This window comes from Ochotona curzoniae, unplaced genomic scaffold (assembly GCF_017591425.1).
Source record: "Ochotona curzoniae isolate NIBS_2020 unplaced genomic scaffold, NIBS_Ocur_1.0 scaffold_4701, whole genome shotgun sequence".
In the NCBI taxonomy this organism is placed as follows: Eukaryota; Metazoa; Chordata; class Mammalia; order Lagomorpha; family Ochotonidae; genus Ochotona; species Ochotona curzoniae.
Genome location: NW_024467122.1, coordinates 71678554 through 71704910, shown reverse-complemented (window position 1 = coordinate 71704910; position 26357 = coordinate 71678554). Strand labels below are relative to the sequence as shown.

At 55.0% G+C, this 26357-nt stretch overlaps 1 protein-coding gene across 1 annotated transcript in view; it reads left to right on the top strand.

The window, feature by feature from the left end:
• Positions 1 to 23622, top strand: part of ITGA11 (integrin subunit alpha 11) — an 85491-nt gene extending 61869 nt beyond the window's left edge. The window contains exons 15-30 of the mRNA XM_040968964.1: positions 329 to 459; positions 3912 to 4078; positions 4833 to 4975; positions 6128 to 6238; positions 9054 to 9139; positions 9976 to 10183; positions 13010 to 13108; positions 14031 to 14107; positions 16272 to 16361; positions 16983 to 17073; positions 17888 to 18001; positions 18175 to 18261; positions 19353 to 19463; positions 19634 to 19729; positions 22499 to 22612; positions 23226 to 23622. Coding sequence (XP_040824898.1) covers positions 329 to 459; positions 3912 to 4078; positions 4833 to 4975; positions 6128 to 6238; positions 9054 to 9139; positions 9976 to 10183; positions 13010 to 13108; positions 14031 to 14107; positions 16272 to 16361; positions 16983 to 17073; positions 17888 to 18001; positions 18175 to 18261; positions 19353 to 19463; positions 19634 to 19729; positions 22499 to 22612; positions 23226 to 23297 — 1797 coding nt within the window. The 3' untranslated portion in view covers positions 23298 to 23622. The remainder of the gene's footprint in view (positions 1 to 328; positions 460 to 3911; positions 4079 to 4832; positions 4976 to 6127; positions 6239 to 9053; positions 9140 to 9975; positions 10184 to 13009; positions 13109 to 14030; positions 14108 to 16271; positions 16362 to 16982; positions 17074 to 17887; positions 18002 to 18174; positions 18262 to 19352; positions 19464 to 19633; positions 19730 to 22498; positions 22613 to 23225) is intronic.
• The last annotated feature ends 2735 nt before the right edge of the window (positions 23623 to 26357 follow it).

The window sequence follows — 26357 nt, the reverse complement described above, 5'->3', positions numbered from 1 at the left end:
CTTTCAAATAAACAAAAGTAATGTATTTTTTAAATTTTTTAAGGCAGTCTAAACCTAGATGCTTCTAGATTATCTGATGAGTAACAAGCATTTACACTTAGTAGGAAACTCCTTTAAGACATGGTATATTCATTGAAAAAGAAGGACCTGACCTGGAGGAATTTTCAGGAGAGGAGACAACGCTGGGCTGGGGTAGCTGGGCTTAGGGGATCTTCTTAGGTGGTCTGGTCTCCATAGCCTTTGCTCAAGACTCTCGCTTGTATGTGCCCTGCCTCTCCTGCACGTGTCCATGCCCTGAGCTCGCTCGCTGTCTGTCCCTGGCCTGCAGAGAATCGCCGCAGCAGAGCTGGCCACCGACCTCCAGTATTTCGGCTGCAGCATCCACGGGCAACTGGACCTCAATGAAGATGGACTTGTGGACCTGGCCGTGGGTGCCCTGGGAAATGCCGTGATTCTCTGGTGGGTGCCCCCACGTTCTTTTGACTCGGGGCACCTCTCAGGGGTCATGATAGACCCAGGGTTGCAAGATCAACTTCACATCTTTGTCCCTCTCTTTCGTAACCAGCACCATGGGCCTAACTCACCCTTGTTTATCTCGTCCTAATGTCAGTGTTTCCTTTGATAAGGTCCCCAAGAATGACCTTAAGGTCCAAATCCCCGCTCTCTGCAGGTTCCCAGGACTGTGGATGAGCCTGGTGCCCCAGGGCCCTGTTGGGGTTTGTTGTGATGGCTCTGACTGCACTGGTGTTTCCTCTCAGCTTTTCACACTACTCAAAGGGCCAGGCCGAGCGTGCTTCTCCCCGCTGGGGAGCAGTGTCTCCTCCAGGTGGAAATGTGCACTTGAGACTGACTTCCCTCTCCCCAGTGCCCTGACTTCCTGTTGCTTATTCAAGGGCTTATTTTGTTTTTAAGATTCACTTATTTTTATTGGAAAGACATATTTACAGAGAAGAAGAGACCGAGAGAAAGATCTTCCATCTGCTGGTTAACTCCCCAAGTGGCCACAATGGCCAGAGCTAAGCCAATCCGAAGCCAGGAGCCAGGAGCTTCTTCTGGGTCTCCCACATGGGTCCCAAGGTCTTAGGCCATCCTCCACTGTTTTCCCAGGCCACAAACAGGGAGCTGGATGGGAAGTGGAGCAGCCAGGACACAAACCAGTGCCCATATAGGATCCCAGAGTGTGCAAGGTGAGGATTAGCTAATGAGCCATTGTGCCAGGCCCAAAAACCAACTACTATTTGTGCCAGAAAGAAATGATCATTTGAGCTCTTTGTTGACCTATTTCAATAAGATATCTTGCATGCAAATATATTACTAGAAGATTTGCAGCATGAGAAAAAGCTCATTCACGCTCCATGGCCTGAACCACACCAGCCTTATGTGGAGCTACATCCTCCCCTTCCCTTTCCTCAGCTTATAATCTTACATAAATGCAATCACATTTTCTATCCAACTTGGAAAAGATGCCAAACAGGGAATGGGCATTTGCCACAGTAACCACCATGCCACTTGGGCTGCCCACATCCCATTTGTGGACTCAAATCCCAGCTCTCCTTCTGATTCCAGCCTCTTGTTGATGCGCACCCAGGGAGTTAGGAGGGATGGTTCATGCTGAGTCTTTGATGTTCATATGGGAGACCCAGGTGGCGTTCCTAGCTCCCAAGTTCAGCCCAGCTGCCAAATGCTGCAGGCATTTGAGAAGCAAACCAGTGGGTGGGCAATTTCTTTCTCTCTCTCTCTCTCTCCCTTTGTGTGTGTGTGTGTGTGTGTGTGTGTGTGTGTGTGTGTGTGTGTGTGTGTGTGTGTGTGTGTTGGCTCTTCAAATGAATAAATAGGTTATTCCTCTTCCACCCAAGTGAGGCATGAAACACGTGCCTTCCCAGGGAGCATGGGCGAGGGTCCTAGAGCAAGAGTACTCTGGGCCCTGGGGGGCCCTGTGGTCTGGGTGGGCACCATCTCCAGTTGGTTCCTTAGGAAACCCAGGCTGAGGCCAGCGCTCCCATGTGGCATCTGCCAGTGGAGTGAGCCCCACAGCAGGATGAGACAGAGGGAAAAGGGAGAGTACAGCTGAGCAAGCCATGCCCAGCCCACCCTCAGTTCCTTGCTCAGCATCTCATCATCTACCCTGAGGCCCCGCAGAGTAGTCATTGTGGGGGCCAATGCAGGCAAACCCCACAGCTGGCTCCTGCCGGTTCCTGTTATCTTAGCTGTACCACGTGCTGCTGCCTCACACTTGCAGAGGTGTGCCCCGGCCCTCTGGGTAGTCCTGGGGAAACCAGGGTCTCCAGGGGTCCAGCCCCACTGGAGTACAGGCTTGTGTGTGTCTCCTGGGTGGTCTTCTGCTCTGCATACCACGGCTCTGAGGTGTTTGATGGTGGGGGTGGCAGCAACAGTGTGGACTCAGAAGGTATGGTACAGGTGTTCCCTGGGGAGATCCTAGCCAGACAGCAAGATAGGTGAGGGTTGAGGGCGGCCATGACCTAGCAGCTTTTCTGTTTAAAAAATATTTATTTATTCTATTACTTACTTGAAAGGTAGAGTGGCAAAGAGGGGGAGCTTCCATCCACTAATTCATTCCTGAATATCCACAATAGCCTGGGCTGAAGCCAGAAGCCTGGACCTCCACCCGGGTCCCACATGGGTGGCAGGGATTCAAGTCCTCGAGCCACCAGCTGCTGTTTCCTGCTGTGTTAGCAGGGCGCTAGATTAGAAGCTGAGCTGCTGGGACTTGGAAGCAGAATCGTAGTATGGGATGCTGGCATCCCAAGCAGCAAAGACTAGCCCAGCTGCTTCCTTTGCTGTTGAGGCCTCCATGCTACCTAATCAGAGAAGAAAGCACGGGCCAACACCATGCTGGCTGTTACTGCATCATAGGAGTGGCCAGTGGCAGGAGCGGGGAGGGGTGGGGAGCAGGGGCGCGCTTGAAAGTCTCTGCCCAGGCTCTCTCAGCCACTCGAATGAAGCAGGATTCTGCAGGAGGGACCTGGCTACAGGAAGTTTGTTCTGTTTAAGTTCTCCAGGTGGTTCCAAAGGGCAGCCACGTTTGAGAACCACAGCCGCAATTTGTCCTGTCTACATGACAGTCTCCATTATCAGAGCTCATCCTCACTCTCTTCCTTTGATTCTCACATCAGACAGGGGATGTGAGCTGGGACAGAGCAGGAAGTGTGGGGGGAATAGTGAGGGCCAATTGTGAGGGCCTCACAAGGGCCAGTGAGGACCAACAGAGGCACGCCACCGTTCCCCACATGGTGCAGGCAGTGGATGGCGCTCTTGAATCTTGGAAGTGTAGGAATGGGCGTGGCCACCCCCGTTGAGACTCTGACACACCTGAGTCCCCCTAGCCTGCTTCTTGGGACACATGTGCATCCTTGGAGGAGTCCAAACATTCCCTTTCAGGAGCTTAATTCAGTCAAGACCAAGATGAGAGCAAGTGTGTGTCTGTTTGGGCGCGACAGTGGTGACAAGCCGCTACTGTGCTTCTGTGATGGCTTCCCTGGAAGCTACAGCACTTGGCTCTTCGGAGCAGTGCCAGCACCGCTCCAGCAGCCTCACCATAGAGCATGGCAGGTGCAGAAACTGCGCCACCTGCTGGTTCACGACCTGCCTTCAGGCACATTGAGGTAGCACTGGTTTCAAGTGTGCCTGCTAGTGGCACCCTTTGGCTTTAGCGCAGCCTGGATATCAGGACTTTTTCCAGCTATCTAGATGTTTCTGAGGTTTCTCCTGAGCAGGGAATCATTGTGGGGGGAAGTCAGCAAGCAGGTGCTAGCAGGCTGTTGGGCTCCCATCCAATCACACTCCTTTTTGCCCAATCCAGGGCCCCCCTCCATCCTCCCGAGGTAGCTTTGCAGACCCGCCCCTGTCTGGCTCCTGTGGCCTCACCCTGCTCCCTGGCCCTTCTCCCACAGGTCCCGGCCCGTAGTTCAGATCAATGCCAGCCTCCACTTCGAGCCTTCCAAGATCAACATCTTCCACAAGGACTGCAAGCGCAACGGCAGAGACGCCACCTGCCTAGCCGCCTTCCTGTGTTTCACACCCGTCTTTCTGGCACCCCATTTCGAAACAGCAACTGTTGGTAATCCAGCCCCCCAACTCCACCCGCACACTCCACACCAACCTGCCCCCAACTCCAGGGCGGGAGCACTGTGTCACAGGCCTCACCCCCACCCTTAATGTGGGTTCTCAGGGCCAGGTCACGCCTATAGATGCCTTTGCTGGCTGTCAGCTGCCCTGTGCATGCTCTGAGATCAAGGGCAAATGGTTGGGGGCAGCTGTGAGCAGGACTGAATGCCCTGGAAGAGTCAGAACTAAAAGTTATGGAGCAGCCTGGAAACTCAGCCATGAACTTGATGCAAGGGAAGCTGAGAGCTAGCAACTGAGACCTCCACTCAGATATATGAGTTGGCTGGGCCCGCACCAGCTGGGGCTAGAGCTAGGTACCTGCTGACTGGAGCTGGGACCAACCAGCAGGGGATCCCAGGGCTGAGGCCAACACGGCAAGGTGGAGAGCAGGGTAGGAGTGGGGGGGGAGGGTAATTTTAGGGATTCATTCAGGTGGCACCCCAGCCCCTGATCCTCCTCTCACCTCCCCTCATCCTCCCTGCTGTCCCCACTCCCCATCTCTCCCCACCACCATCATTTCCTCTCCCTCTGCCTCCCCCTTCTGCTCTGCCCTGTTCTTTCCCTTTTCTCGCAGAAGCTCTTCCCTGGCCAGCCTGTGGGCTACCTGGAGGAGACAGCCTTCCTTTAGGAGGCTCTCTTATAAGGAAAAATGGTCTCAGGTGGGACTGAGCCTCCACCTGCCTGTCTGGCTCCACCCCCTCCTGCAGGCATCAGGTACAATGCCACCATGGACGAGAGGCGGTATACGCCACGCGCTCACCTGGATGACGGCGGTGACCGCTTCACCAACCGGGCCGTCCTGCTGTCCTCAGGCCAAGAACACTGCCAGCGGATCAACTTTCACGTCCTGGTGAGTCGGGCTGCCCTGCCTCTACAGGGGACCTGAAACTGGCAGGGGCAGGAGGGGAGGCAGGGTAACACCGCGGTGGAAGAGGCAAGGACCCCAGGGTACCAGCAGAGTCAGGAGGCCAGCCGAGGGTAGAGTGTAGGCCTTGAACATACCCCCACCACTTCTCTGTCCCTCTCCCCTAAAGTTCCCCAGCCCCCAGTGCAGGTGTTCAGGGCTTCCTTAGCAGGGGGTGAAATGCCCTAGGGAGATGGGCTCAGTAAGGGCTTGGCAGCTAGAGTTGGGGTCAGCCAGCAGGAGCTGAGTCCCTCGGGAGAGGCTAAATGGGCATCAACAGGAAACAAGCGCTTGGTCAGGTGGGCTGAGGCCTGGACAAGTCAGAGAGGAGGGGAGAGGAGGGGCAGAAAGGGCCAGCTGAGTAGCCAGGGGAAGCAGTGCTGTCCTAGTGCGATGGTGGCTTCTTGGATGGGCAAGGGAGAAGGTGGAACATGTGTCTCCCTCAAGAATCTCCAAATACCCAAGCAGTAGCCACAATGGGGCATTCAAAGCCCCCCACACAAGCCCCAGGGGAAAATTATGTCGCCTTGCCCTCTGACACCTGGGCATGGCCCTGGGGCTCTGAGCATCCTTAATACCCAGGCATGTTGGAAATACACATTTTCCAGCCCCATCTCAGACTTACTGAGCAGGCCAGGGGAAGCCCCAGGCCATTCTGATGATCCCACCTTGAAGCAGAAGCCACTGGGGTTCCCAGGTTTCTCTGTTTGCCATCTGCACCTAGGACCTATCCAAATTGCCCAATGTTGTCCGTGAGCTCTCACATTCCTGACTCTACTGCTGACACACCCCTATCACAGTGACAGCATTGCACTGTACAGAGGACAGCTTGGCAGGTGGATGGGGCAATGCAGGGACAGTCAGGTGTGGCAGGGACAGTGGAGCCCACTTGCTGAAGACCTAGGCATGGGGCAGCAGGAGCCCTGCCCTAGAGGATAAGCAGGAGGTTGACCAGAAGCTGAGCCACCAGCCCCTTTCCACACAGCTCTCTCTGCATTTGTGGTCCCCCACTGTGAGCTCCCTCCACCAGGGGTCTCCAGAACAGCTGCCCGTTGGGCTCAGGAAGGTGCCCTCTGCTCTCTCACCACTCTCCCCCAGGACACTGCTGACTACGTGAAGCCTGTGACCTTCTGGGTGGAGTATTCTCTAGAGGATACAGACCAAGGCCCCATGCTGGACGACGGCTGGCCCACTACCCTCAGAGTCTCGGTACTCTCTGGCAAGGCAAAACTGCTCCCTCCCTCCTCCTCTCTGCCCCACCTCACTTCCCTGCCTCACTTCCCCGTCACATTCCCTGCTCCACCCCTTGTCCTCTGCACCTGCTGAGCATTAAGCCCAGCCACCCCAGGAGAGACAGAAAGACCAGGTTTCCTCCTGTCAGGCCTTCCCCATTTCCCCAGCTCAGGGAAACCTGGCATGGGAAGAGACAGAGAATCCAGGACCCTGACCCAAACTACCCTGTCGTCACTCTCTAACAGAAGAGGGTGTGACGGCCAGGAGTGACTCCACCCACTCACAGCCTGGTCCTCCCCTGGCTGCCCTGGCCAGCTCCCAAGTAGTCTCCAAAGAAGTGGTGGTTTTATTTTTTTCAATTTTGTTTCCTTTCTCTATTTGAAAGACAGAGAGAGACATGAGAGACATTCATTCCACTGCTTTACGCCCCAAATGGTGCAACACACCATAGCCAGGGCTGGGCCAAGTTCAAGTGAGAAGCCAGGGGCTCCACCCAGGTCTCCCTATTGGCTGGCAGGGACCTGGTTATTTAAGCCACCATCATGTGCACTGGCAGAAAGCTGGACAGGAAACAGAGGAGTTAGAACTCAAACTAAAGTCTCCAATATGGGAAGCAGGTGTCCTAGAAGAAACCTAGCCGTTGCACCCCACACACTCACTCCTAAAAGTGGCTCTTGGACAGCTTATTGGCTGCCACCCCATCCCCCAACTACATGACCTTGTCCCTGGCCTTGGGAGTGCCCAGATTCCCTGGCATCTCTCCCTCAAATGTTCCTGTACCTGCAGCTTGGTACAAAGTCATAATGTGCTGGGAAGGCAGGCAGATCTCGCGCCTGAGGCCTCAGGACTTCCGGAAGACTTGAAAGCACAGCGGCTCCCTCTGGAGCCAGAGCCCAGCTAGCAGGTGGTGCTCTGTCTTAGCTTGCTTCTGGTACTTCCTGACTTCCTGGCCTCTCCTGCATCCCATGCAAGTTCTTCCAGCCCCGCCTTTCTCATTCTCACCCTGATTTCTCCTCACCCCTCCCACACTCCACCATCAAACCCTTGTCAATCACACCCACTGCTGACCAACTCAACACGGCTGCACTGGCAAAGCCAGATTGCCCTTAGCGAGCTAGGAACCAGCTGAACTTCTGGGTAGTCACCTATCAGCAGAATCTTCACTCACTCTTTCAGAGTCTCACTTAGTGACTGCTAGAGTCTGGTTCTGTCCCAAGCACCGTAGCATCTGGGCCCCTTGAAAATGGGCCTGTGGCTCACATGGTTTTCAGACCTTTTTGGCCAGGTGCAGGACAGCTAGGGGGTGTTCCACTGGGTACCTAAACATCCCCAGACAACCCTGAGCTCTGTCCCCACAGCACTACCCCCACACAACATTGTACCTGCTCTGTCTGCAAATCCGCCTGGTGACAGGTAGGCCCGAGGGACACAGGAGTACACGGGCCTTGGGGAAAAGGCTGTGCATTCCCCATGCATGAACTTGGTGACCCTTGTTCCCCTCCCCAGGTTTGCCCTGCTTTCTTGGGAATAATGATGGTACTACCCCTCAGCACCAAGCTTGGATACCCAGGAACCTGCGGGGACATCTCACCCAAGACAGGCCACAGGCACCTCTAAATCAGTGTACTCCGAACATAAATCCCCAGCTGATCCCCTGCATGTGTGCCTGAATGGTAGGACCAGGCTTCCAGATACCTAGAAAAGACAGGCAAGGAGCAGGCAGGGTGCGGAACGTGCCAGTATGTGGCACAGCAAGTTGAACCACCCCTGTGATGCCAGCATCCCATATCAGAGCACTGGCCCCAGTCCTGGTTACTCTGCTTACCATGCAGCTCCCCGAAAATGCACCTGGGAGAGCAGTGGAGGCCGGTCCCAGAGCCTGGGTGACCTGGGAGCCCCAGATGGGGTTCCTGGCTCCTGGCTTCAACCTGGTCCAGACCTGGCTATTGTGGCCATTTGGGAAGTAAACCAGAAGATGAATGATCTGTCTGCCTGTCTATCCATCCATCTATCTCTGTGACTTTGCCTTTCAAATAAATAAATAAATATGAAATTTTAAAAAGAAAAGAAATGTAGAGGGTAGATGGTTAGCCCACTAGCTCAGAAGCCCATATCTCATGCTAGAGTGCCCGGGTTCGATTCCACAGGCCCCTGGCTTCAGCCTCCTGAAAAGACAGACCCTGCGGGGCAACAGTGATGGCTCAAATGATTGGGTTCCTACCACCCACGTGGGAGAGCTGGAGTCAACAGTTCCTGCTCCCAGTTTCAGACCCTTCCAGCCCAGCCTCCTACAGCAGCCAGGGGAGCCTCCAGTGTGTGTGTCTGGCAGGACTCTCCCCTGCCTTGTGCCTTTGGAAACTCCTGTTAGTTCCATGACCCAAGGCCCCACCCATTCCTCTATTTCCTCCACCCCAATCTGTCTCACCAGCATTTGCCGTGCACAGCCCCTCCTCCCTGGACTTCCCACTCCTCACCCCCTGTCTGCCCAGACAGCTCACCCATCTTTCAACACCTGACTATCACCAACTTAAATCTGCTCTGCCACCCACTGGCCAGAACAGCCACCTGCCCCCTTGACTCCTAACCCTATGTCTCCTCTGCCTCTCTTGGTTCTGTACACATTTCACACTGTGTTTATTTACGTGGTGCCAAGGAATAGGGACGGCAGGGGGCTTTTCTGGTCGGGCGGACGGAGCCGTTGCTGTGCCACAGGCTCAAGGATCATGTGGGAAAAGCGTCTGCTGGCAGCCTCAGCCCTGGCCAGCCTCACAGCCAGCTCTCTTCGGCACAGGTGCCTTTCTGGAATGGCTGCAATGAGGATGAGCACTGCGTCCCTGACCTGGTGCTGGACGCCCACAGCGATCTGCCCACAGCCATGTGAGTCAGCTCCTGCCCTTCTCTCCTGACCCCAGCCTCGCCAGCAGCTCTGGGGGCTCCTGAGTTGTTTCCTGCATATACCTTCCCCTTAGGCAGTGGGGATCAAACACTGTACTCCTAGTCAAGGCTCTTCTTCCCATCCTGTGTGACCCCCAGTGAGTCCCTGGCCCTCTCTGGGCATCCGTAAAGTTAACACTGTTACTCTAGTCCAATCCCCTCTGTGCTCCCAGCTGGATAGCAGGTGGAAACGGGGACCCACAGTCCTGGGTGTTCATCCTCCACACCCAGACTGGGCAACCCCTGTGTCTGAAACCCAAGGCTTTCCAATCCTTCTGATGGAAACATGCAGAGGATGTGAGCTAGGGATCCACGGTCCATGGAAGAAATAAACTCACCCATGAGGAAAAAGAATAAGCAATGCCTTATTTAAAGCTTGTACATATATTACATCATCATTTATGCTTGAGTTTTGTCCAAGGATGAGATGATTTGGATGGAAGATCTACAAACCATGAGGTAGACAGGACAGAGAGCACATCCAAGCCTTGCAGGAACATGGAGAAGCAGACATTCTAGCACGCAAGGTTTCCAGCCAGGTCTCTAACCTTGGTGCTAAGCTTCCTGGTGCCAAGGCCTGAAGGGAACATGAGTGAGGAGGTGATGAGCTCTGGGTTCAGAGGAGGAGACAGTTTGTGATAGGAAGAGCAGAGGCCTTGGAGGCAGGATGAGTTCTCTCCCGTCCCCTCTCCTGCTTCTCCCAGTGGCCACTCCCAGGAGCGGGGACCAGCCAAGTGCCCCCAGCCTGACCTTATCTCCCCCTTCTCTCTCACTTGCAGGGATTACTGCCAGCGTGCTCTGCGGAGGTCTGTGCAGGACTGCTCCGCCTACACTCTGTCCTTCGACACCACAGTCTTCATCATAGAGAGCACGCGCCGGCGGGTGGCAGTGGAGGCCACACTAGAGAACAGAGGCGAGAACGCCTACAGCACTGTCCTCAACATCTCGCAGTCGGCCAACCTGCAGTTTGCCAGCCTGATCCACAAGGTGAGGCCTGGCCATTGCAGCCATTTAGGGAGCTAACCATTGGATGGAAGATTTCTCTCTCTCTCTCTCTCTCTCTCTCTCTCTCTCTCTCTGTGTGTGTGTGTTACTCTGTCAAGTAAATAAACAAATAAATAGGAGTTAGTTCACAGTGAGTCACAACGGAGTGAAGGAGAGGAAGGCAGAATGAAACCAAGACCATCACATGCAAGGGTGGCCATAATGGGGAGGAAGACTTGCCAGCTGGTTTTCTGGGCAGGCTTTCAACTCCTGCTTCTTCCTGACTGGCTCATCACTGATGTCATGGGCTTGCTGGACACAGCTTCTTGTCTTGGACACAAGAATGCAAGGTCAAGACATCGGTAAAGACCAGCAGAGAAATAACAGCTGTTTGCTTGCAAAGTTCAAGTACACCCCCAAGAGGGAATGTGGTTGCACTATAGGTGACTCAGGGCCAGGAATCTGGAGGTACAGAGAGTGGGGCCTAGGGTATGGGTTAATCGAACATTCATAGGGCGAGTGGTGTGAGACACAGCTTGCATGGTGTTCATCTCTTTGCTCTTATTTTTTTGGAAATCTCACACGTGTCATGACATCAGGTGCATGGTGGGAGCAGGAATGCCATCTTTGGTCATTTGATTTTAACAGTGTCATCATGAGCAAAGAGTCACTGAGCATGCCACCAGCAGCCATGTCAGTCGCTTTTGGCTGACACAAATTCTAGGATGTATAGGCAGCGGTTTGCACAGGAAAAGGCTGGTGATCTCAGTACCTGGCTACTTCAGTTTTGCTCTTATAACATCCAATGGCTTTCAGAAACAAGTAGAAGCAGAGTCCTAGGAAGTGCTGAACCCACTGAGGTTGGAGGATGGCGGGGACAGGGTTAGCCAAATCCAGTCTCCTCCAGAGGCCACGCCCCTGCCAGCCCCAGCCTGGGAGGGCACTCTGCCTGGGAGACCCGGATTTCTCTTCATCCTCCTCTCCACACCCAGCCAAGGGGAGCTTTTGCTTGGAGAAACACCTTTCTCAGCCAAATGCACATGGGTCTGATCACCCACACAAAACACCCAAGTTCATGTGCAAGTATGTGCCTGAGGAAATGCTCCGTGCAGGCGGTTGCACAGGCAGCCTCACATAGACATGCAGTCATGCACACATGTGCCCAGAGACATGCACATTATTCCCTCCCCAGGCCACACCCAGCACTACAGAGCCCAGGCAGGCACACACAGTCATCGTAACAAGAGCTGCTGCCGATGGAGTGAATACCAGATGCTGGGCACAGAACTAGGCCGTGCGCTTGCATGCATCCTGTCATTCAATCTTCATTACAACTGAATGAGCTGATTACAGCTGTGCCTCCCTATCCATGGAGGGCATTCATTCTAGAACCTTCTGAGGGTACCAAAACGCACAGGTGCTCAGTCCCTTACCTCAAAGGACAGAATTTGCATGGAACTTTACCCATCCTCCTGCATACGTGCCATCACTTCTACATTATTCAGAAAACCTAATGCAACATGCATGCTATGTGGATACATTGTGTTGTCTGGGGAAGAATGACAAACAAGAAAGTCTGTACATGTTAGGTTGTGTCACAGTTATTCAGAGGACTGTTTTCCCATCTCTGGTTGGTGGAATCCACAGACACAGAACCCATCTCCCATCCAACAGATGGGTAAGAAGATGCAAACCACCACAGTGTGTGGCCAACAGCGGTGCTAAGCTACAGCACTGTACGAGAGTTCCTCCCTGTGTGCCTGTGAGAAAAGAAGAGGTCACCTGGGCGAGCCAGGTGGTGTTTCACCTTGAACTCAATCATGCTTCTGTTTATGACCAAGAGCCAGCTTGTGATCTGCTTGTCAGCGTCACGACCTAGGCAGTGCCGGGAAGGCTTGGAGGAGGTGGAGTTACCATCTCTTCACACAGTCTACCAATCTGATGGCTCCAGGGGTGGGATCCGGACCCACCCAGCAAGGCCTGCCCTGGAGGAAGGCAGGGTAAAGCCTCTGAAAGGTCTCCCACAGCCCCCACTCCAGGCGGGCAGCTTTCCTGGACTACAAGCTCCTGAGAGACCCTGAAACCTCCTTTTCTGGGGCAGAGAGATCTTTGTGATCCTTCCTTATGTTAAGAGGCATGACCATGAGGCTGGTGCTGTGGCATAATAGATTAAGTCTCTGCCTGTGGTGCCAGCATCCCATATGGGCACCTATTTGAGTCCGCACTACTCCACTTTCAGTTCCCTGTTGATGCACCTGGAAAAGCAGTAAAGGACAGCCCATGGGCCCCCACACTCACATGGGAGACCTGGAAGAAGCTACTGGCTCCCGGCTTTGGACAAGCCCAGCTCTGGCTGTTGTGGTCATTTGGGGAATGCACCAACAGATGAAAGATCCCTCTCTGTGTCCGTCCTACTCTTTCTGTAAATATGTCTTTCAAATAAAAACAAATCTATTAGGGAAGCCAAAGGAAGGAAGGAAGGAAGGAAGGAAGGAAGGAAGGAAGGAAGGAAGGAAGGGAGGGAGGGAGGGAGGGAGGGAGGGAAGGAGAGAAGGAGAGAAGGAGAGAGGGAGAGAGGAGTTGGAGCTGGTTCTTACCTCTCTCTGGGCCTGCTCCCCACATTCCCCACCCCCAGTACAGAGCATGTCACCTCTGTCTCCGAGACACACCACCAACCCAATCACAGCAGGGGGATATGCTCCAGGCAGCCTGGACAGCAGGGGTACCCAGGGCAGGGAGGCTGAATGCTGGTGAGGATGCCTCAAGCCCTGGATCTCAGGCCCTGCCTAACCACTGCCTTTATGTCCCCACCCGTATTCCCTGCTCCAGGACGACTCAGACGGCAGCATTGAGTGTGTGAATGAGGAGAGGAGACTGCATAAGAAAGTCTGCAACGTCAGCTACCCCTTCTTCCGGGCCAAGGCCAAGGTAGATGCTGGGACCAAGGGCAAGGGGGCAGGGAGGGACAGGGTAGGTGCTGAAAGGCCCAGGTAGCCATGGGAGTGTGTACAGGACAAGGCTAGAGAGAGGCAGGGAGCCCTGGAGTGCCTTTGATGTCAATCGGTGCCTTCTCCTATGAAATGACCTTCAAATGACCTTAATGAGGCAGCTAGCTCACCCTAGCAGAGCGCTCCGCTCCCCGGTACCCCAGAGCGGGTACCTATTGCTGCCCCCTCACTCTCCTGGCCACTCTCAGCCAATCCCATGGTCCTTTCTCCTTCTAGGTTGCTTGGATTTCCAGCCCCTGTCCCATGCTGTGCATGGATGGGGTGGGAAGAAATGCTAACATTTCTCCAGTGCCTACCAGCCATGTGCTCGGGCACATACAAAGAAAGGGGGACAGGTTGGGGGAGGTAGGGGAGAAGCAAGGTAGCTGAGAAAATGGAAAGGCAGGTGGGCACCAGATGGCGGGGTGCTTAGCTACCAGCTCTGGGCAGTGGGTAGCCATGGAAAATACTGGAGCAGGAGAAACCCTCGCTGAGGTCAGACTGCATGCCATGGGAAGCAACTAGAGGGGAGCTTGGGGCAGGAGCAGCTAGCTGGTGGCACAGCTTTGCCAAGAGCCGGGGCTGCGAGGCTGAGGCCAAGGCAGTACATGGCAGGGGATGAGAGCTTCTTGGGAAGAGCCTCCCCATGAGGCCACGGTCAAGGTGTGCCTTTAAGGCTGATGCACAGACAAACTTGGGAGCTCTGGAGGGAGGACCCACGGGGGAGCAGAACAGGGAACAGGCTTCCCCCACCCCCAATGGGGTCTCTGCAGCTCCTGGGAGGCTCCTGAGAGTCAAGACCTGGGAGGGTAAAAGAGATCTGGGCAAAGCCCCACTCCAGCTCAGGCCCCACTTCCTTGCAGGTGGCCTTCCGGCTGGATTTTGAGTTCAGCAAGTCCATCTTCTTGCACCACCTGGAGATCCAGCTTTCTTCGGGAAGGTCAATGTCGGGCCTGCCTCCCCTCACTCACAGCCCCTCCTGCTACCCTACCCCATGGAGCAAGACCAGAGGGGTAGTGGTGGTCAGGAAGGGGGAACCTTGCCATCTTACATGTGGCCACTAGTCTTCATTCTCAAAGAGCCTTGTATAACAGCCCAGCCAGTCCCTTCCCTGCACACAGGGGCCATTTTTCACACCGACAGTTCTGAAAGTGCAGCACGTTCACCAGCCCTCATCTGTTCTGGATCATGGCCCCCAACATTCCCAGGGCAGGGAGCCAGAGGGGAGGAAGGGGAGGCCCAGAGAGACTGAGCCAATCCCCCAGTGATGCACAGCATGGACTAGCACATCAGGGGTTGCTGCACTAGCTGTCCTGCACCTCACCCAGTGCCCTCTCCCCTGGGAAGGGTGTCCATGTCTCAGAGACCTTCTCTTCCTCCCTACGGGTCTGTCTGTCCATGTGACTGCTGCCCAGGCTTCCCTGAGCTGGTTGCATTCACGAGCCACACTGCATTCATAGCAAACACACTTTTCTTGTTTCACCAAATTACTTCTGTGTGGGAAGGGAGGGGGGCTTGCGAAAGAAGCACTCCACACACTGCCATTGCACACAGCCATGCACACAGGAATACACAGGCACAACCATATGCACACACAGGCATACCTGCACTCACCAGCGCATGTGCACAGGGCAGTCATGCATGCACACACAGGCACACATGTGTACATGCACACATACACACCAGAACACTTGCACACATATATGCACATGCAGACACACACATGTGCACACAGCTCGGTGCAGGACAGCCAGCACACCACCCACCAGCACATGTAATATAACCAAATGCCTTTTGGAAGAACTCACACTTGGCCTGTGACCAGGTTTGTGAGATAACCTGAATATCTTCCAGCCTCCCTCGTGCTCGCCCCTGCTCTGAGAAAACACAGCCTCCTGCTCACAGGAGCATGAATGCACCTGTGTAGTCGTGGCTTAGGCACAGATGCCTAATATTTGGGAATCAGGTTCCGCAGCAGAGAGATGTGGTGGGGAAACATGAGGGAGTGTCTGGGGCCAAGCCTCTTTCTAACAAAATGCTGTGGGAGAATGTTCCACAGGGAGTAGGCCTTGGAGTTCAGAATGGGCAGAAACCATACATCCTTACGACCACAATGATTCACCCTGGTGCTCAGCTCTCAGCGCAAGTACATGTGACAAGACTCCCTGCACCTGCTTCTGACTCCCCCTGCTGCCTCTGGGACAGAACACCCTCAACCGTCCTGTGCAGGAGTGGGAACGCCCATGTGTGGCCTAGCCCTGCCAAGACAATCACAGGCACGGCTCAAAATTCAATACATCTAGAGTAGGCGAATATTTAAGTTGATCACCTTGTATGGCCAGCAAATGGCATTAGAAATATCCAGACAGCCCTTGGCCAATCCAAGGTTCCCCATGCCTGCACAGCAGCTACGACTGGTCAGTTCCTCGCAGGCTGGGCAGACAGCCTTCTCTCAGGTGCCATCGCCCTCCAGGCATATGCCCCCAACAGTCTGTACACAGCACAGAATGTGCCCACCGGATACATGGCACAGCTCAGCAAAAACCTCATATGGGCAGGTAGTGGCTAAGACCCATGAGCCATGGAAGCATACCCCCTGAAGATGTGATTTGGCCCAGGATTTAAGGCATTGCTTGCAATGCCCCAAGCCCACATCAGCGAACCTGAGTTCAAGTTCCAACTCCACTGCCAACTCTAGCTTCCCACTAATGGGATCTATAGAAGGCAGGGGCTGCGGCCCAAGTTTCTGGGTTGCTGCCACCTGTGTGAGAAACCTGGTCCCAACTGTTGTGAGCCTTTGGGATATGAACCAGCAGATGGAAGATTTCTTTATCTTCTGTGTGTTTCTCTTGCTTTATCTGCCTTTCAAGTAATTAACAAATAATTTAAGCACACACACACACCCATAGCCACCCAGATGGGTGGCACCTGTGAAGGCACCAGGGTAGGCCAAAGGCATCCAAACCCAGTCCCTGGCCATCCTCCCCTGGGAGACTCCTCCGGCTCCCTGTGTGGCCAGCAGACACTGGAGGGAGGCTGTCCCAGTACTGGGGGTAGGGAATGGCAGCAGCTGCTCTGACGACACTGCCCAATTGCCCTTGCAGTGACAGCGATGAGCAGGATAGCACCAAGGATGACAACACGGCCCTCCTGCGCTTCCATCTCAAGTACGAAGCCGACGTCCTCTTCACCAGGTGGGCTGACCCTGGGGACCGCCCAGGGAGGAGAGACATGGCGGGGTAAGGCCTAAGGTGGGTCTGGAGGACTGTGACATGGAGCCAAGCACGGCCCTTCATGCAGCAGTGAGGAGGAGACCCAGGTCTGGCTCCCGGAGCTCCCAGCAGGGGTGGGGTAGGGCAGTGGGAGGAATCCAGCCTAGACCAGACTGGAAGAGTGAGTATTGCCTACAAGGATGGTAAAAGCAGGAACAAGACCTATCACTGCCGGTCGGTGTCTCACAGCGGCTCGCCCTAGCAGCTTTAAGGCTGCTCACACGCCCTGGGGATGCCACCAGTCTAAAAGCAGAGAGAAATGGCAGCTGGAGGAGGCAAGCATCTCACCAGCCGCTCCCCATGGCCACCCCTGGAGACTGGAAAGGGTGCCCAGTGTGGGAGGCCATAGCCCTAGGCAGAGACACCAACAGGTGGCTCCCTGGCTCAGGTCCCCCTGCTGGGCAGAACCTCAGAATCCTGCCCCCACACAGCAGCCCTGGTGGGTCCCTGTGATCCAGGGGGAGGCAGGTTCTTGTCCCCCCTCCTCCATCACTCATGTCCTTACATTGCTGACCCTGACAGCCCTGTTGTATGTCTCTGCAGGAGTAGCAGCCTGAGCCACTACGAGGTCAAGGCCAACAGCTCACTGGAGAGATACCATGGCATGGGGCCGCCCTTCATCTGTGTCTTCAAGGTAAGTCCAGAGGAGAGTAAGGTGCCCAGGGAGGGGGACAGGAAGCTCAGGAGCTCTCACATTTAGGAGGGGCTTGTGTCTGTGATCCATACCCCGTCAACGGTCTGGCATTTGGCAAATCTGGGCTTTTCCTAGCCCTATCTCCTAGCCCAGGAGAGGATTTGTCAGTGATGATGAGCAGTTGCTCCATAAAACAGTGTTAGGCCATAACACAGCGTCAAGTTCAATCATAACCATGAGAGGAGTCCCGAACTATCAGCATCTTGCATCTTGTGTGTTTTTACCCCAGTCCATCTTCTTCAGCCGGAGACAGGCAGCCTCCAACACACCTCCCAGTCCTAAACCGCTGCATTTCCAGACACCACAGCCTCATTCCAGGCAGCAGCGAGAAGGAAAAATAGAACATGCACCCCCATTCCCCGCTCCCACCCAATCCCTGTTACAGAAATGCCCGGGCAGCTCCTGACACTTCTGGTTGCTGTCATTGTGCCAGAATGGTAGTGAGGAAGGCTGGGAATGTGGCCTTCTGTCCTGTTTCTGTTCTGATTATTTTGGGGAACTTGAGCAATCTCTGCTCCATTGTACCCCAGGGTCTCCTTCCCTCCTCCAACACCTGCTGAGTACATCAACCCCCACCCCCGCAACACAGTTATGTGAGAGATGGGGGTAGGCTGGCCTCTGGAACTGCGACTTCACATCCACCAAGCTCCGCTCTGGGGCCTTTGGATGGACCGTCCCCTGAGCCCTGGCCCCTCTGGGTCTGTTCTCCAGCTGCTGCTGGAGAGTGCTGATCTTTCCCCTTCTCTGGCTGCAGATCCAGAACCTGGGCCTGTTCCCTGTGCATGGGGTGTTGATGAAAATCACCATCCCCATTGCCACACGGGCTGGCAACCGCCTGCTGATGCTGAAGGACTTCCTTACCAACCAGGTACCCAAAGCCTGCTGGGGCCAAGCTCAGAAGGAGGCAGATGCACCCTGAAGGGCACTCCCAGGTCCTTAGCTCCCTTCTCCCAGGACTGGGGGAGTGGGTCTCCTCTAGGGCTGCTTGTGGGATGTGTGTGTGCACACGTGTGCACACGCAGCCATGTGTCCTCTGTACAGGTGAACACATCCTGTAACATCTGGGGGAACAGCACCGAGTACCGGTCCACCCCAACAGAGGAAGACTTGAGTGGCACCCCACAGCTGGTGAGTGTCCCCTGCACCACAAGCCACGGAGACCGGGCTTAGAGGAGGCGGCTCTGTCCTGTTCTGATAGCCGGTCAGGAAGAGTTTCCTAAGCACCTGCCAGTGCCCACCCTAAATCAAGCAGAGACAGACACAGGAAGAGCCACCATCTCCCAAGAGACACACAGAGCAGGTGCCCAGGAAGCCAGGTGACAAGCCTGTGGCACATATCAGGCATGGGAATGGGAAATAAGAAAAAAAGCAGGCATGCAGACATGCCCTGCGCTGAGGGACCTGTCCATACAGACAAACGGCAACCAGGAATGGACCAGACGGAGCCTCACATGTGCACGAGGCTGGAGACGTGGGCCATGTCAGCTGGAGTCTCCCGCCCCAGAATCCACTCATGTTTTCTCCCTCAACATACTTTCCCTATTCCCTACCTGGATTTTACCTCCCCCAGGCAGAGCACTCGCTAAAGATCTGGGCTTGGCATGCGCGGGGCGGGGGTGGGGGCGGCGGGGGGGAGGCAGCAGCACTCACAGCTTTCACCTAATGACTTCCAATCATTGAAGAACGTATTTGGGCTGTCCACCCACACAAGTATCTCCACTCAGCCCTCAGACATGGGTTTTCCTATCGTATTACTTTCCATTCCCTACCCCGTCTGCAGTCAATACATGTAACATCAGGATTGTCCTTGACCACATCTGGAAAGGAGTGTGGTGCTTGCTATAGGACTATGAAAACGCATCTGTAAATACCTTTGCCTGCATCTGATGCCAGGCTCATATTTTTTTTTCTTTTAATCTGTATAGATGTTAATTATAGATTCCTTAATGCTAAACTTAAGTTCTGCTCCTGTAATACAACCAGCATGGCTGGCTAATAGGTACAACCTTAAATGCAGCATCACCTCCCAGCGCTGTCTGCCAGTCAACTCCTGCTTTCTCTACCTCTCTTCCTGCCCCAGGATCAAAACCCAGGTGGCTAGGACATGCAGCCAGAGCGATTGGTCCTCAGAGGCTGCCTCCAGGCTGGCCACCTCCTCCCCTGCCCCAGCTCCCAGCCCAGCCAATTATCCACAAGACCCCTCATCTCATCTCTTGCAGAATCACAGCAACTCTGATGTTGTCTCCATTAACTGCAATGTGAAGCTGAACCCCAACCAGGAAATCCACTTCCAGCTGCTGGGGAACCTATGGCTGAGGTCTCTGAAAGCAGTAAGTGGAGGCCCTGAGGGAGGCTGGAGGGGTGACTGCGGGGAAGTTCCCCTTACCTCTGGCCCTGCCGACGAAACCCGGTAGGGGGTGAGGGGAGGGGGTGCTACTGAGCAGGGGACAGGAAGAGAAGCTCCTGGAGCCAGCTGCTGACAGGGCCCCTGATCACACAGCTCAAGTACAGGTCTCTGAGAATCACGGTCAACGCCGCCTTGCAAAGACAGTTCCACAGTCCCTTCATCTTCCGCGAGGAGGATCCCAGTCGGCAGGTAAGCACTCCCCACCCCCATGCCCTAGCCCTGCAGAACACCCACCCCTCCACCGCAGAGCCCTGCCTACCTTGGGCACTGTGGGAGCTGCCCCTGGGGCAGGTGCTCTGGGGCACCTGCACATCGTGCCCCTAAGGAAGCTGAAACTGGAACCTGGGTCAGGGAAGGGGAGGCAGCTCAGATGAGCTAACACGCAGGGACCGCACGGGTATGCTCTGTCCCAGTACCAGGACGGGTTCTAACTGGGTAACGCCAAGTTGTTACCCATCAAGCCTGCCTAAGTTGGGGACCGGAGGAGCAGCGAGGCTTGGTGAGACACTTTTCCTGGAACCAGAAAAAGTCAGGTCTTAAAGAAAAGCCCAGTGCAGCCACACCTGGGCCACTGCTGTCCTCCACTGGCCTGGCCATGTGCTAGACAGAACAGTTGAGGCTGAGGACCACCTCTCCTTATCCACTCCAGTCGGGGTGGGGCGTGCCAGGCTGAAGGGCTACAGGTGCTGGGGCTGCACTCGGGAGATACTCTCCCACCCCCACCCAAGGGTGTTTTCTACTCATCTGCCCTTGCTAGCAACTCAGGCCAGTGGAGGATGTGAAGGGGACAAGGCCAGCAAAATATGGGCCAGTCAAGGGGAGTGAGCCCTGTGGCAGCGGGGGAGGTGGGGGCTTTGATGGGGCTGTCAAGCAAAGGCGTCCCACAAAGCCTTCTGGAGCCACTTTCTCTGAACCGAATCTGGACATGTCGGACTCTCCCAGGCCTCCCCGGGAAGGGAGTTACGGAACGCCCCCATAGACCCCTGTCCCCACTGTCATGAGTGTCTTTTAGGTGGATTCTTCTCCTTTCACCTGCCTCACTCCTCAAAATCCCTCTTCTGCTTTCCAAATGCCTGTTGGCCACCCCCAAACTAAACCCCTGGCTGAGGGAGGGAGGGAGTGTGTGTGTGTGTGTGTGTGTGTGTGTGTGTGTGTCTGCACCAGGTGATGGTAGAGAGGCAGAACAATGTCCCAGCCATGAAAGCAGAAAGTGCCTAAGACATCCACTACATGCTGAGTATGCCTCCAGGCACTGCAAACCCTCATTTATCCTACTCCTCACTGTGCTGTGACATGCATTCCTGCTGCCCCGATGCTCTGATCTGGAAACTGAGGCTGTACCAAGTCAGGCAGAGGGATGCAGCAAGCTGCAGTCAGCCAGCAGCCAAGGCAGTCAAGCACTCAGGGCCCTGCCACTTTCCACACCCTGAGGACAGAGCGGGGAACCAAACTCCCTGAAGGAAACATGCTAGGCCGGAAGAAGGGCGGAGTAGTTAAAAGGGCTGTACGAGAGGTAACACACACATGCAAGGAAAGGCCGCTCCAGTAAAGAGAGAGCAGAGCCAGAGCCTGCATGCGGGGGAGGGGGTGCTGGGAGCACACTGGGAGGCTGGGAGCTGGAGCCCAGCACCAGGCCAGGACTTCAGTCTCCTCTGAGCCCAACAAGGCCCCCTGGCAGTTGCTGGGAGCACTATCTTGGGAGCACAGTCCTCCTGTTTAAAAGGTTCCCCAGCTGCTGTGCAGTAGATTTCAGGGGCCAGACAGAAGCTGGAGGCTGGCAGAGTGACACTTGGTGTTTGGGAGTGTTGGAGGAGCAAGGGACCAGAAGGGAAAGCGGGCGTGAGCCTGACAGCAGCAGGCATGCACAAAGCTGCCAAGAAATCACTGAAGAGGGCTGGGCTGGGGGCAGGCGATGGGGCCGAGGGTTCATGGCGGCCAAGCAGACCAAGCACATGCGTGAGTTTGAATGCAGCTGGAGTGTAGGTGGGACAGAAAAGGAGAGAGCTCCTTGCAATACAACCAGCATGGGATGAAAGCTGCAGGACCAGGGGTGTTCTAGGAACTGCCTTGAAGCTGTCCCGACCCCAATCCCAGGCTTTGGAGCTCCTTTCCCACCCAAATATCATATGTGTTTATTATGTCATCACTGATGGTTTTCCTGGTAACTGAAGGAGGGCAGAGCTTGCTTCGAGCCCCGACCTCAGGCTGTAACAAGTACAAAATTCTGGGGGCCCCTGAAGCAGTGAAATCACCGCTCCACCAATCAAGGCCTGAAGTGACCCCTAACTCGACTTCCTTGTAAAGAGAGGTTTAAAACTCCCTTGTACCTCTCTTTCTGGCTCTTCTTCCTCTGTAGCCCTCTCTTCACATCTGCCACACAGGGAAGGGAAGCCTGTGACCGTAGTTCCCTGGAATAAAGGCCATCTAATTTTTTTTATATATATGTGGCTGAGGAATTCTTTCCCTGGTGGGTCGGCAAATCTTACATCTGGCTCCCTGACTGGGAAGGGGCAGGGCTCCCTCATTGGTTGAACCCTGTAAATCCTATAATCACATTACATCATCCAACCGTGCTACTACCTCAGTGAACACATAGAATCTAGCCAGAGTTATACGCATTCTCCCAATTTAAAAAAAATCAGATAGTCCTGGGCCCCTGGGGGCCCACACACCAGGCCTGCTGTGACTCCTGGGTAAACCAGTCTGGAGCTCACCTGCAGCATGACTGGAGACAGAGATGCCCTGGCCTGACACAGCCAGCATCTCCAGGGAACCTTCCCTGGCCGCCTAACTCCGGAGTCCCCTGTGCATGGTCGGCTGCCCTGAGACCCTGGCTGGCTGTGTGCCACCCATCACTCCAGCTTCTCCTGAGCCAGGGCTGCAGCTGGGCCGAGTCCCGAGGCTGCCCTGCCCACTCCAATGCAGCAAAGCTGCCAACCCTCCCTCTCCCCGCTACAGATCACGTTTGAGATCTCCAAGGAGGAAGAGTCACACGTTCCCCTGTGGATCATCTTGGGCAGCACACTGGGAGGTCTCCTGCTACTGGCACTACTGGTCTTGGCGCTATGGAAGGTAAGGCCACCCCACCCCACCACGATGACACAGCAGGGACAGCAGCTGCAGCCAGGCCGGGTGGGGGTCCTTAGCCAGCCCTAGGCCCTTGCAGCATTCACTACCTGGGTTCCTGCAACTCCTCCTGTTCCTGGGTCTGCAGCTCCTTCACCACAGCAGGCAGATTGGTTACTGCCAGCAGATGGCGCTCAATCTGGGGCTCCAAGCCTTGGGTAGACCCCTGGAGAACCGGATGAAAACCAGGGTTCCTCTTAGCTGATTCTGTATACACAGAATCCCAACAGTGCCAGGCTTGTTAAGGAATCCATCAAAGCCCTCTCTATCTTTGAGCTGAGCCCCTGCCTTGTCTCCAATCTCCTCCCATTTCAGTTGCAGTAAGGGAGACCCAGAGCAGGAGACTGACCCTAGCAGGGCCCACACAACCCATCAGGAGCAGCCAGGGAGATTTCCTGCCTCCCTCCCAGGGCTCCCTCTGACATTGCTGCAGGCACAAGGAGTTTTGCTTGGTGGGCTGCTCAGAGTGTGCTGGGGCATCCCGTGAGGCCCTGTGTGGGGACAGCAGGACAGGGAGACACCTCCTGACACTTTTGCTTCTGCCTTCGTCTCCCCACAGCTCGGCTTCTTTCAAAGTGCCAAGCGCAGGAGGGAGCCTGGCCTGGACCCCGCCCCCAAAGTGCTGGAGTGAGGTTCTGCAGGAGGCTTCGCGATGATGGGGGGACCAGTCCCTACGGTGTGCAGGCCCAGGCCTGGGGCCCCACCGAGCTGGAGCGGAGAGGACGCCAGCTGGCTCTGCACTTGACCTCATCTCAGTGATGGCACCTGCTCCCTCTGGAATGGAACTCAAGCTGGCTGCTGGGAGGCTGGGATACCCACGGCACAGCTCCTAGGGACTTGAGGGACCTCTGTGGAAGTCGTTGGCTGCCCCAGCCACTGAGGTGCTAGGAAATTGCCACCATCTATATCCTGGGAGGAAGCCCGGGAGGAAGGCTGTAAACATGGACTTCTGTGCACAGGCCAGGCCTCTCCCTGACTCCATGAGAACACAGCAGCCCAGCACAAGGGAATCTGGCCATCCCATCACTCCCAATCCTAGCCCGAGACAGGCCTCCGGGGCTCCCCACAGATGAGCCAGATGGAACCTTAGGGCTTGCTGATGACAGCTGCCGCCAGGGACTGATGGGAGACTCTGGGATGTGGAGACTGTGCCGAGGGGCAGTGGGACCCAGAACGCTCGGACCCAGCTGAGCCTGGACGGCAGCTGGCTATCCTGGCACGTGCATTCCCACCCACACTCCTTCCAACCCAGCTCCCAGCCTCCTGCTCCTCCTACCCCAGTTACTGCTGCCTTTTCCAGGCTGTTTGTGTTCCTGGGTACCTCACAGAAGGGGAAGCAAGGCCTGTGGGTGATGCAATGCCTGGGGCCTGGCCACAGGCTGCAGCTGATGTGGATACATTGACCAGAGTGTGGACTCCCTCCCTGTGTCACCCCTCCGTGTACCCACCAGGAACATATCGCTTACCATCCCCCTCTATGCCCAGCAGCATGTGGGAGAAAGGCTCAGAGGGGCCCTCTCTGAAATGCACTGAACCAAACCTGTTCCAAGGCCCTGGGAGCCTGGGCAGCCTCACTGGCCAATGTCTCAGCCAGCACTGCAGAGACTGGGACCGAACGGTACCACCACCGATGGCACCCCAATGACAAGGGGCATGCCTGCTGCCCGGCAGAATAATTTATGCCTTAACCTTGTTTGAAGGGGACACATCAAAGGCATCTGTCCCCCTGTGCATAGTACGACCATTGTTGTCGTATTTTTAAAAAATTAAAAAGATCGTGTTTAAAACCAACCAAGGTGCTGATACCCCATTTTGTGGGCAGATGTCCTAGCAAGTCACACTATTTCTCTAAAGGAGAGGAGGCAGAAGAGGGTGCCCTGCTTCTCTCCAGCCAACGCTAAATGTTAAGGAGGTGGTTGCGCCCCAACTACTGACTCCAACATCCCTGTCTCCAGAGGCGGTGCCTCTTCCCCCTCCCTGCCAAGACCACCCATTCTGTCCTTTGGCTAGTGTGGCTGGTGAGGACACAGTGGCCTCACTGGAGCTCTTTCTCAGCCACCTCACACCTCCCAGTCTTCTCCAGACTGGAGGTTCTGTGTGTCCTCTCACACGCTCTGACTTCTCTGTCCACCAGCTGCTCTTAAATCAAGGCATCTCCACTCTATTCTTGTGCCAGTCACATCTTGTAACCCCAAGGAACAAAACCTTAGAAGCGGCTTGATCTTATCCCTTACATAAATGAGGATGCTCAGAGACATTCACGAGAGAGCCTGAGGTCCCCCTGCAAGATCCAAGCTGCACACAGGACCAGCATCTCCAAAGCAGAGCTGTCACTCCAGGCCTGGCCAGCAGGGCCAAGGGAGAAGCAAAAGGTGAAAATGAAAAGACTGAAATCTCAGTATCAAAACCTGCTCTTCCTTTTTTTTTTTTTTTTTAAGATTTGCTTATTTATTTTTGGAAAGGCGGATATACAGAGAGGACAGACAGAGAGAAAGGCCTTTCGCCCACGGGTTCACTCCCCAAATGGCCACAACAGCCAGAGCTGAGCTGATCTGAAGCCAGGAGCCTCTTGCGGGTCTCCCACGTGGGTACATGGTCCCAAGGCTTTGGGCCATCCTCAACTGCTTTCCCAGGTCACAAGCAGGGAACTTGACAGGAGGTAGAGCAGCAGGACATGAACCAGCACCCACATGGGATCCCAGGCATGCAAAGCAAGAATTTAGCCGCCAGGCTATCATGCTGGGCCTCCATTCTTCCTTCTAATAAGCAGACAGAAGCATGGCTAAATCATATACCGCCTCAGTCGCCACCCTGGTGGATGGGGTGGCCTAAGAACTCACAAGCCCACAGTCAAAAGTGCACCATGTGATGTGGAACAAAGTCTTCCTCTGTCAAGGGATCTGAGTTTGCTACGGTGGAAAACTCTGAGGAAGCTGGCACACAAGCTTAACGACTCAAGCAGGTGACACATGGGCAAGACAGAGTGTATACATGCTGGTCAGAAGCATCCCAGGGCCCGCTGCCACCTCTGACCTTATAGTCAGAGCCTAGCTGCCTTATCCCTGGAACCCCAGGCCAATGCAATGGTCAATACAGGTGAAGATGTCAGGAGGCTTACCCTGTGTCTCTCCCCTTCGGCCCCTCACTCTCACCAGTGTGCCCTGTCTGAACCCATCTGCCCAAGGCTGGCCTTGAGAGAGCCTGGCAGGGTCAACCCAGATGACATGCCTTCCAGGCAGCAGAATCTCATGCTGAGTGTGGCTTCTCACTCCCAACTCCTGCTAGAATCATCTGGAAGCTCTCAGGCGGTATAGATGCATGGGCCCCAGTGCCCAGGCACTCAGAGTTCACTGGTTGGTAGGGGGGCTAGGGCATTCTGTTTGTTTGCTTCCAGTGCCCTTCAAGTTGAGTTCAATACTCAAGTGAACTCTGGGGTTCAAAGAATGAAGAAACGAACGGATTACTATGCACAGGTGACTTCTACAGTCACCGGTGTCACTCAGGTTAACCCAGCACTGTGGCACAATGGATTAAACCACCACCTCAAACACAGGCTTCCCATATGGGCACCAGTTCAAATCCCTCCTGCTCCACTTCTGATCCAACTCCCTGCTAATACGCCTGGGAAGGAATGGCTGAGGGCCCAAGTGTTTGGGAGACCCAGAGGAGTGTTCCCCTCCTCTGTCACTCT